This window comes from Salvelinus sp. IW2-2015, linkage group LG3, assembly GCF_002910315.2.
Source record: "Salvelinus sp. IW2-2015 linkage group LG3, ASM291031v2, whole genome shotgun sequence".
NCBI lineage: Eukaryota > Metazoa > Chordata > Actinopteri > Salmoniformes > Salmonidae > Salvelinus > Salvelinus sp. IW2-2015.
In genome coordinates, this window is record NC_036840.1 from 9,243,427 (window position 1) to 9,255,446 (window position 12,020).

The 12,020-nt window shown below is 46.5% G+C and overlaps 1 protein-coding gene across 1 annotated transcript in view; it reads left to right on the forward strand.

Annotated features, from left to right (window-relative positions):
- Positions 1-11,945, forward strand: part of LOC111950239 (conserved oligomeric Golgi complex subunit 5) — a 92,152-nt gene extending 80,207 nt beyond the window's left edge. Inside the window, exons 14-22 of the mRNA XM_023967662.2 lie at positions 93-192; positions 3,354-3,464; positions 4,809-4,871; positions 5,933-6,036; positions 8,171-8,408; positions 8,554-8,630; positions 8,989-9,115; positions 10,275-10,354; positions 10,526-11,945. Of these exons, the coding sequence (XP_023823430.1) occupies positions 93-192; positions 3,354-3,464; positions 4,809-4,871; positions 5,933-6,036; positions 8,171-8,408; positions 8,554-8,630; positions 8,989-9,115; positions 10,275-10,354; positions 10,526-10,652 (1,027 nt within the window). The 3' untranslated portion in view covers positions 10,653-11,945. The remainder of the gene's footprint in view (positions 1-92; positions 193-3,353; positions 3,465-4,808; positions 4,872-5,932; positions 6,037-8,170; positions 8,409-8,553; positions 8,631-8,988; positions 9,116-10,274; positions 10,355-10,525) is intronic.
- Positions 11,946-12,020: the final 75 nt, after the last annotated feature.

Genomic DNA, 12,020 nt, shown 5'->3' on the forward strand with positions numbered 1-12,020 from the left:
TTCGTACATCTGTTGTTCATCTCACTTTTTCTTTTGCTGATCCTGTTCTATCCGATGTCCTACATGTTATGTTATGTGTGTGTCCTCCACAGTGAGCTGAACGTGGCGTCGGTAGACACCAGTCTGACTCTGGCGGTGGCCAAGAACGCTGCCAAGACCGTCCAGCTCTTCTGCGTCAAGTCTGAGCAGCTGGTATGTCACCACAACAACCAATTGTAGCAATACAAGGTTATAACTTTTACAGAAAATACAGAAATGCCAATGGTGGAGGTGTTCCTGTTTATATTCAGAACCACATTCCTGTAAAGCTTATAGAGGATCTCATGTTAAATACCGTTGAAGTAATATGGCAACAGGTTCATCTGCATCACCTAAAGCCCATTCTTGGGGGAAGCTGCTATAGACCACCAAGTGCTAGCAGTCAGTATCTGGATAACGTGTGAAATGCTTGATAGTGTATGTGATATCAACAGAGAGGTATATTTTCTGGGTGGTTTTAAATATTGACTGGCTTTCATCAAACTGCCCGCTTAAGAAAAATCTTCAAACTGTAACCAGTGCCAGCAACCTGGTTCAGGTTATCAGTCAACCTACCAGGGTAGTTACAAACAGCACAGGAATGAAATCAGCAACATCTATTGTTCACATCTTTACCAGTGCTGCAGAAATTAGCTTGAAAGCAGTATCCAGATCCAACCGAAGATGTGTCTATGTATGCGGATGACTCAACACTACACAAGTCAGCAACTGTACTACAGCGGCTGAAATGACTGCAACACTTAACAAAGATCTGCAGTTAGTTTCAGAGTGGCTGGCAAGGAATACGTTTGTTTTTTTACTAAAAACATTGTATTTGGGACAAGTCATTCACTAAACCCTAAACCTCACTTAAATCTTGTAATAAATAATGTGTAAATTGAGCTGCTTGGAGTAACCCTGGATTGTAAAACTGCCATGGTCAAAACATATTTATACAACAGTAGCTAAAATGGGGAGAAGTCTGTCCATAATAAAGCACAGCTCTACCTTCTTAATAGCACTATCAACAAGGCAGGTCCTACAGGCCCTAGTTTTGTCTCAGAACAGGGCAGCATGGCTGGCCCTTGGATGTACACAGAGAGCTAACATTAATAATATGCTTGTCAATCTCTCCTGGCTCAAAGTGGAGGAGAGATTGACTTCATCACTACTTGTATTTGTGAGAGGTATTGACATGTTGAATGCCCCAGAGCTGTCAGTTTGAACTACTGGCGGACACCCATGCATACCCCAAAAGACATGCCACGAGGTCTCTTCACAGTCCCCAAGTCCAGAACATACTATGGGAGGCACACAGTACTACATAGAGCCATGACTACACGGAACTCTACTTCACATCAACTGATGTAAGCACTAAAATTTGATTTAAAAAAACAGATAAAAATACACTTTACGAGGGGCCTCCTGAGTGGTGCAGCGATCTAAGGCACTGCATCGCAGTGCTTGAGGCGTCACTACAGACCCGGGTTCGATCCCAGGCTGTGTCACAACCGGCCGTGACCAGGAGTCCCATAAGGCGGCGCACAATTGGCCCAGCTTTGTCCGGGTTAGGGGAAGATTTGGCCGGGGGGGGGCTTTACTTGGCTCATCGCGCTCAAGCGACTCCTTGTGGCGGGCCGGGCACCTGCAGGCTGACTTCGGTCGTCAGTTGAACAGTGTTTCCTCCGACAAATTGGTCCGGCTGGCTTCCGGTTTAAGCGGGCAGGTGTGAAGGAGCGCGGTTTGGTGGGTCATGTTTCGGAGGACGCATGACTCGACCTTCGCCTGTGCCGAGCCCATTGGGGAGGTGCAGCGATGAGACAAGATCGTAATTGGATATGACGAAATTATGGAGAAAAAGGGAGGTAAAAATATATTGAATCTATTTGGACTATTACACATATGGGCTAGCTATCCCCATTTGGGCTACTACACAATCACTTTTTAGCTTTTGCTTGTTTTTCTTCCTGTTTTGATTCCTGTCTCACTCGGCTTAGGCTACTGAATTTATCTCCCAGGGAGGACTTTCCCTACAGGCACTGATGAATTATTATATAAGAGGATAGACTTTTTGCACATGCCCTCTTCTTGTTTTTTGGTAAATAGTATAGAGCACTTAAAGGATGGCAGATTTTGGTTTAAGGTCTTTTAAAGTATATTGTTAATAATGAATTAAGATAATGGATTAAGTGCTATTGGTCCTACAGCGATCATATCATTGTTTTAATTTTCTTTATTTTTCTTCATTACCCACCCTTACTCATGAAGTCTGCTAACTTAATTGTAAAGGTCTGAATTGGTTACTTATTTTGTTTTACTTTAATATTATTATTATTTGTTTTATGCCTACACCCCTCTAATTACAGTGCATTCGGAAAGTATTCATACCCCTTCCCCTTTTCCACATTTTGTTACGTTACAGCTTTATTCTAAATGTATTACATTWAAAAAATTACTCATCAATGAGAAGGGTAAAAAAACATGCTTCTAAGTTAACAGTGACTAACTTAGAAGTTTTATTAGTAGGTTGGAGCCTCCTCCACAGACACCCCAAGCTCTAAATATACACTCTGACACACACGCAACACACACAGGCCTGATCTACAGTCACTCTCACACACACACACACACTCACTCACACAAACGTAGACATACTCAGGTGGGAACAGGAAGCTACTTCAGTGCTGGTATCCTGACACCTTTCTGTGCGTGTGTGTGGGCACGTGCATGTGTCATGAATGTCAGTGTGTGTGTGTTTGTGTGTGCGCCTCTGTGTGTGCGTGTTTGCCATCCACACAACTACACTAAGGCTATAGTTAACTGTTGCTTTGCCATTTTTAGACCGTTGCTATGGCACCACTTTGCACATGTTGTCTCTCGCTTTTTCTCTCTCGCTCTGTCTTCCTGAGATGGCCCTAATTCCTCTCTCTTCGTCTTCCTGAGATGGCCATCTCAGATAGGGAGCCTCTAATTTCCCCAGGTGTGTGTGTGACCTGCCTGTTATCACCTCTGAGATGAGTGGTGGTGAGGTGTCCCTATCCGCCTGTGGAACATGGCCTGGAGACAGCAGCACAAACTGCTACTACAGCTGGATCCTGGCTCCTGTCCCATTTGTATGTGTTGTTCCCTGGCCCCTCCTTGCTCTGCTATAGCAGTGGGAACTGGAGTCTGGCTCTGGTGTGCCCTTGGTCTCACTGCTGCTGTGTATCTGCTGAGAACTACAGGTGTCCTGACTTTTTTCTTTCTCTCTTCTCTCCACCTTTCTCTCTCTCTCTCTCTATTTCTCTCCCTCCCTCCATCCTTCCCTTCTTCTCTCACTCTCTCTTTCTCTCCAGCTATCTACCCAGGGGGATGCCAGTCAGGTGATAGGGCCTCTCACAGAAGGCCAGAGGAGGAACATGGCGGTGGTCAACTCCCTCTACAGACTACACCAGGCTGTTGCTAAAGTAACACACACACGGTCACACACACACACACACACACTAAAACCCTCACACACATATATACACACACACACACACCACATTACACTTGTGTTCTTTTTACATGTCTACATTATGTTTTTCACATGTCTACGCTATGTTTAACACGGCTACGTTATGTTTAACACGGCTACGTTATGTTTAACACGGCTACATTATGTTTTACATGACATCTTTATCAGACATTGACACGTGTGTTATATTACATATTATAGGGAGCGTGACTGGGGTGGTAGCGTGACTAAGAGTTCACGCAGAAGAGTGTGTGTGTGCGTGCGTGTGCTGGTCATCTGATGTCACAATGGTTTGATGGGAAAATGCTGACAACCAATATTTGTAGAGTTAATGTATCTCATCACCCAAAGTAAACTAGCTGCAGGGGAGGGAGAGAAGGGGAGAGAGAGAGATGCAGTGAGAGAGGGAGGAGCGGCGAGGGAGGAGAGGCGAGAGGGAGAGAGAAGCGGCGAGAGAGGAGCAGGGAGAGGGCGCCCGAGAGGGAGAGAGGGACGGCGACGGGAGAGAGGAGCGGCGAGAAGGAGAGAGGAGCGGCGAGGAGAGAGGAGCGGCGAGGAGGAGAGGAGCGGCGAGGGAGAGAGGGGAGGCGAGAGGGGAGAGAGGAGAGGAGAGGCGAGAGGGAGAGAGGCGAGGCGAGAGGGAGAGAGGAAGAAGGCCGAGGCGAGAGGGAGAGAGGAGAGGGAGAGAGGAGCGGCGAGGGAGAGAAGAGCGGCGAGGGAGAGAGGGGAGGGGAGAGAGGAGCGGAGGGAGAGAGAGGAGCGGGGAGAGAAGAGAGGACGAGAGGAGCGAAGAGAGAGAGGGATGACAAGGAAGGGAGTCAGATGTAGAGAGAGGCAGAGAAAGAGAGAGCAAGGAAGTGGGATCCAGAGAGAGAGTTAGAGATGGGGAAACGTATTCCTTCATATGGCCCATTAAAGATGTATGATCTGCCCTGGTGCTGTGGCCTGCGTGATTAATAGTGGCATAAAAATAGATTACTCTGCCATCAAATATTTAGTGGCCTGGGAGGTTGTCAAAATTTCACCATTTGAAAGCAGTGAGGCCGTTTCAGAAAGAACGGCTGGTTATTTTAGGAGGGAGGGAGCGGGGAGAAGGATGGGATGGAAGGACAGACGTGGAGGATTGGAGAGCAAGGAGGGAGGATAAATGCTGTAATAACCGTTAGAAGAATACGGGAGGGATATGTGGGAAAAGAGACAAATAGTGTTTCAGGTTTCACTGTAACCTAACCTTTGACCTTTTTGTCTGTCTGTGTGTGTGTGTGGGTGTCTCTGTCTCTGTGTGTGTTCTCAGGTGATATCAGGATTGGGGTCATGTCCTCCGGCTGCTGAACATGCTCTCACTGCTTCACTAGAGGTAAGACAGACACTCGTCTCCTCCCATACTGCTCTACTGTTTTCTCCTCTCCTCCTCCTCTATCGTTCTTCTCTACTGATTTCCTCCTCCTCTCATCTCTACTCCTCTCTAGTCTGCCCCTCTTCTTTTTCTCTCCATTCTATCTGATGTGCAGATGGTGGTGGATTATGCTGTTGGTTTTTCATTACGGGGTTTGAATGGGCACTTTTGGAACTTGGAACTGAGTTATGGAAACCAAACAAAACATTGCTATTTCTGATGCATCTCACTCTGGGAGATAAAAGGGTAAACACTGAGTGGAGTGTGTAGACTCTTCTTTGGCAATCACTCGCTTTTTCTCACAAAGGTATTTTGTCGTAACTGGGAAAATGGTCGGAGGCTTGTTTCTCTCTGCGTTCCGCCAATCCCCCACGCCACACACAACGGAGGGGACATTGTTAACTTTGTTGTGAAGGAGTTTAGAGAGGAGATCTGAACAGAGATCTGGTTATCTATCGTTGGCAGGGGCTTAGCTGACGGGCACAAACACAAACGCGCACACACACACTGGGTCAGGTCTATTGAGTTTAGATTGATCTAAAGATGGAGCGAACGATAAACCGGCGGCCCCACTCCGAACCCCGCGACCGACACACACACATGTCCAAACACACACACAGTCTCACACACACACACACAAATACGAACATCACACACACACATACACACACGCTCTTCCTCTCTCGTCTGACATGTCACGTGCACAGAGCTCCTATCCTAAAGAGCTCACTGCAAACGTCCACTTATCAGCAAATCGCATTCATGCAGCGAAGACCACCAGTCTGTTTGGGTTGCTAGGCAATGGCAGACTTACGTGAATCCGGTGTGTCCCTGCGGGGACTGTGTCCTTCAGCTATGTACCTGGCCTGCAGATGCAAGAAGTTATGGTCATGTTTGTGCAGTTCATCATTGTGTGTCCACTGATATTTGAGATGTCATTGTCTGACCGAGTTGTTTCAGAGTTATGACACACAACCCTTTTTATACCTTGTTAAATGATGTACTCTCTTGCGTGCGTGTAGGGAGTACAGGCTCTGATGGCCAGTGCAGTACAGCCTCTGCTGCTGTCGGTCAGTGACTCCATAGAAGCCATCATCATCACTATGCATCAGGAAGACTTCTCTGGGTTAGTATACACACACACTTTAAGACACCACACTCCTCAAGCTAGTTGACCCCGTTCTAGGAGTAAGGTTGGGGTTTAAGTTGTTTAAAGGGTCATGTTTACAGGTGGGCTTGGTGACATAGTGCTACAGAGCTTTATGTGTGACAATATGTTGTCTGTGATACTATTATCTGATTGTCTCTCTGTTTCACCTGGCACTAAACAGCATCTGTTGCTAATTTACATTTACAAAATGTTTCTCTCTTTCCCCTGAGCTTGACATTTACACACTCATACACACATCCTCAGGCTACCTACTGTTCTACACACACTGCTCTGCTCTCGTATAGAATCCTGTGTGTGTGTGTTGTCTCTTCAGCCCCCTGTCCAAATGACCTTTTCATGGTCAGATAAACACAATGTGGCTAAGTGGCTGAACTCACCCCTGCCCCCTTTCTCCCCAACAAATACACTTACACACACACACACACACACTTGCTCTTGTGTTGCGCAGAGGGAGCTCCTTGCAGTGACCATCTTAAAACTAGCTCTAACACACACACACACACACACACACACACACACACACACACACACACACACACACACACACACACACACACACACACACACACACACACACACACACACACACACACACACACACACACACACACACACACACACACACACACACACACACACACACACACACACACACACACACACACACACACACACACACACACACACACACACACACACACGTCCTCTGAGTGAACTCTTAGTCACGCTACCATCCAAGTCTCCCTGAGCCATTGACCCCACTGACTGTCTCCCAGATAGCCATAGGGGCACCGTGGCAGAGTAGCTGTTGCAGGATTCTAGTCACAGCGGCGATATTGACGTGTTAAAAAAGGCTGGGGGGGTTTAATTTTGTAAAAAGGTCAGGTCTGAATCAGCAAGCATCCATGGATGCCAGCCAAGGCAATAGCCCTGTGGAACCTAGCTGTGAGCCCAGCAGCTCGCTCGTCAATGTGTGCACACACAGGTAGAACCAGTCTAGACCCTAGAATTAGGAATTAATTTTAATAGGATCTTTATGGTCTAGACCAGTGGTTCCCAAACTTTGGGGCGCGCCCTCTAGGTGCACAAGGTGACATTTCTACATTGGGTAATGCATCATCAGTATACGTCTTGTCATACCTTAGAGAGCTATTTACAACTTTTCAGAAGTGTCCAGATCAACTAGCCCATGTCAGCTAACGTTTTCTAGCTAGGTTTTTTAGCCCATAGATTTTGTTGTAATGTTCGAGTCACTCAAATATCACACGAATACACATTAGACATGGCAAAATGTATGGAATTGCAAGAAAATGCGATTTAAAACGGCAACATTTTCTCTGCACCCCATGACAAAATGTGTAGAATTGTAGGAAATAAGCTTTAAACCTGCAAAGTGTTCTCTTCGCCAGCAAGAGGGATGTGAACAGTTTGTGGTGCGCGCAGCATGGGGGATGAGGGATGTTTCCCAATGCTGGAAGGGGGGCCTGAGTGAAAAAGTTTCGGAACCCTTCGTCTCTAGACCCTCTACAGTTGCATTCAGATATTCTCCCTCCATTCATATTAGCCAGACTCGTCTCTGTACAATAGAGAGGCTCCCAATGGACCTGTAGACTCTGTTAGTCTTGGGGCTTTGCAGTCACGACACACACACACATACACACACAGCTAGCAGGGTCCCATTAGACAGAGCCACACAAAGGGTCCCTGCGTCAGTACTGTAGCCTCCTGCCGCTGGCTAAATGTTATCGGCCCCTGGCACACGCTGGTTATTCTGTCACGGCCATACATACAGAGACCGAGAGCTCAGATTGACATTCAGCGCTCTGAATACAGACTAGACTGCTTTGCGCTCTCTGATCTTACACAGACAAGGCACTGCTGGGACTTAGCCGACTCGCAGATACACACATTTTGCATACACACACACATTCAGTAACACACACACACACATAGGTTTAGTGTGTAGTCACTCAATCATTGTGGGTCAATGGCCTGAGGTTCAAGGTTACGAGTCAGACCCTTAGTCTGTGACCTATACTAACCATAGGGTGTGTCTGTGTCTGTGTTCTATATATGTCTCTGTGTCCAGGTCTATGTCCACCCCGGGGAAGCCGGACGTGCCCTGTTCTCTGTACATGCGAGAGCTACAGGGCTTCGTGGGCCGTGTGATGGCGGACTACTTCCGCCACTTCCAGTGTGTCGACTTCATATACGACAACACGGAGAGCATCGCCCAGCGCTGCATCACACTGTTCATCCGCCACGCCAGCCTGCTGCGCCCCCTGGGGGAGGGAGGCAAGATGAGATTGGCGGCTGACTTCGCTCAGGTGAGGAGAAGGGCTGTATGTGAGGGTATTATCGGTATCTCTCTCCGTATCTGCCTGTCTCTTGGGTTTTCCTGTGCATTTTGAAGTTCACCAAGTAACTCTATATTCGTGTTCTCGCTGTGCTATTTCTTCTCTGTGTTTCTAGATGGAGCTGGCCGTCGCTCCTCTCTGTAGGAGAGTGTCTGAGCTGGGGAAACCCTACCGCCTGCTGAGATCTTTCAGGCATGTTACTACATCACTGCTTGTTACACATGTATGACGCATTAGTGACACATAGTTATTACATCAGTTATTATGCACAACCTATTCCTGTTAAACCTTTGAGATGGGGAACGCCTCAGTAGCAGCGGTAGTTTACAGAGTGAGAGTGGATCTTAACGAAGATGTTAGTCATTATTGGAGGGTTAGAGAGCTGTAATTCTCTCGGTCTCCCTGCCGTCTGCCTCTACTTAGACGCTAGGGTAATGGTTTAAAGATAATGGGTAAAGGCTAATGGTGTCACATAATGAACACGTTATTTAGGCTAGACACCTCAATGTAGCTGAGACATTTTGTGTGTGTGTGTCTGTGTGTGTTGTAGGCCCCTGCTGTTCCAGAACAGTGAGCTGATAGCCAGCAGTCCAGCCGTGGGGGATCTGATTCCATACAGCACCCTGCTACACTTCCTGTTCACCAGAGCACCGTCTGAGCTCAAATCACCTCACCAGGTACAGACACACACTATATATACAAAAGTATTTAGTCACCCCTTCGAATTAGTGGATTCGGCTATTTCAGCCACACCTGTTGCTGACAAGTGTATAAAATCGAGCACACAGCCATGCAATCTCCATAGACAAACATTGACAGTAGAATGGCCTTACTGAAGAGCTAAGTGACTTTCAAAGTTGCACCGTCAAAGGATGCCACCTTTCCAACAAGTCAGTTTGTCAAATTTCTGCCCTGCTAGAGCTGTCCTGGTCAACTGTAAATGCTGTTATTGTGAAGTGGAAATGTCTAGGAGCAACAACGGCTCAGCCGCTAAGTGGTAGGCCACACAAGCTCACAGAACGGGACCGCTGAGTGCTGAAACACAAGACCTGTTCGTCGGAAGCTTCATGAAATGGGTTTCCATGGCCGAGCAGCCGCACACAAGCCTAAGATCACCATGTGCAATGCCAAGCGTCGGCTGGAGTGGTGTAAAGCTCGCCACCATTGGACTCTGGAGCAGTGGGAACACGTTCTCTGGAGTGATGAATCACGCTTCACCATCTGGCAGTCCGACGGACGAATCTGGGTTTGGCAAATGCCAGGAGAAAGTTTGGTGGAGGAGGAATAATTGTCTGAGGCTGTTTTTCATGGTTCGGGCTAGGCACCTTAGTTCCAGTGAAGGGAAATCTTAATGCTATACCATACAATTACATTCTAGACGATTCTGTGCTTCCAACTTTGTAGCAACAGTTTGGGGAAGGCCCTTTCCTGTTTCAGCATGACAATGCCCCCGTGCACAAAGCGAGGTCCATACAGAAATGGTTTGTCAAGATCGGTGTGGAAGAACTTGACTGGCCTGCACAGAGCCATGACCTCAACCCCGTTTAGGATGAATTGGAACACGAACCAGGCCTAATCTCCCAACATCAGTGCTCGACCTCACTAATGCTCTTGTGGCTGAATGGAAGCAAGTCCTCGCAGCAATGTTCCAACATCTAGTGGAAAGCCTTCTCAGAAGAGTGGAGGCTGTTATAGCAGCAAAGGGGGGACCAACTCCATATTAATGACATACTTTTGGTCTTATAGTGTACCTACAAACTGCTATACACACTTATCTATACTGATTCCAATCGTCATCTTTATCTTAACTTTGTACTAATTCTTCCTCTTTCACAGAGAGCAGAGTGGTCCATCGCTCGCTACTCCCAGTGGCTGGATGACCACCCTTCAGAGAGAGACCGCCTCACACTCATTAGGTAACTGCAGGAGAACGACAAAAGTCTTATAGCCTTTGAGACCGCTGGTGGGTTGTTTGGTATCACTCAGAGGAGTGAGTGAGCACCCTCTTGTGGTAAAATTATGACATTCCCATCAGTTCTATTGGGTAGTGTGTCTTTAGCAACGCCATCTCCTTCTGTGTGTACTAGGGGTGCTCTGGAGGCCTACATGCAGAGCGTGAGGGCTCGTCAGGGGAAGGAGTTCGCCCCTGTCTACCCCATCATGGTCCAGCTGCTGCAGAGGGCCACCAGCGGAGCCCAAGACTCCAGGACCTGAGGGAACTACCGCTCCCATGATGCAACTGTCTGCGTTTCACATGGGCATGGAGAACGGCTCCGTGAAGAACACATCCAGATATTATGAATGTTATGACTATAGAATTAGAATTAGTAGAACAGACATGGCTATGAACATCCTTAGCCTTTTTAATGGTCCACCCAACAGGAGTTTCCATTATTGATATGACTTAAGGGTTGCTCCATTTCTATGGATGTGATAAGGAGCAATTCAAACATTCCAACTGGAACGCCACACACCATGTTGTATGCACATTTCTGTTCTGCTAATTCTATAACTGTGCCACAGAGGGCAACACAAGGGGGAAGTTACCTGTGCTTCATACTAGTGAACGGGGAAATAAATGCTTGCTAGTTATTGGTAGGGGCTTTACTGGTTTTAATGGTTAACCTAATTTTGTTCTATTAAATGCTTTGTTGTGAACAATAATTATCATTATAAGGAATGATTGATGGTAGGACTTTAATAATAGTTAACCTAATCGAAGGGCCTCATTCCAATTTATATGGTGGAAATTCAGCTTCATTTTTATTTAAATGCCGCAGATGTCGGCTCATTGGGAAATTACCTTTAGATTAATAGCGAGCTAAATGTAACGCTTCAGTGATATGGATTGAATAGAGCCCTGTCTATTAAACTGACAAGCTCTTTTCCCCTGTCTGGCCTATACAACTGTTCATATGTTCTGTCTTTAACGATGTACTGTGGGTCTAAAGCTCTACGGTTGTGGTTCTAATAAAACGACAAGTTAAAGAAGTTGTTGTGCCTGATAAGAGGGCTCCCTGAGGAAGGCTTGTATCTTGTCCACATAATTGTGCTGACGTTTGTATGATGATTAAAATGACTGATGTGATCTTCTTGCCCACCACCAGAGGTAGTCCCGGACAAATTGATTGGTTGGATGAAAGGTGTGTGTGGAGTTTACAGGTGAGAGTCAAATAAAATAATTGCCTTAGGCAGGTTGGATGAGGGGCATTACACGCAGGTTACGACCCACATGGTTGTCAGTTGGAATCTGTTGTCCAACGTTAACTAATTATATTTCTAAGTTAACTTTGACTGAACAGCTGTAAATATGTGGGGTACATTAGGATAGAACGACACCCTTTCTCAAAGCAGGTATATTATAACTGGTTACACCTTGCATTAATTAAATGTGATTTTATCATGGGGTGCAAACAGTAGCTAATCATTTTGCAACAAATGAGCACAATCACAATTTGAACAAGATCAGGACTGGCATGTTTTTCAATAAATAGTATCTTCCATTCATTCTCCTTGGTTTGGCTGAGTTATGTAAACGGTCAGAATTTTCATTTTTTTATGTATCACCCAGTACCCACAAGG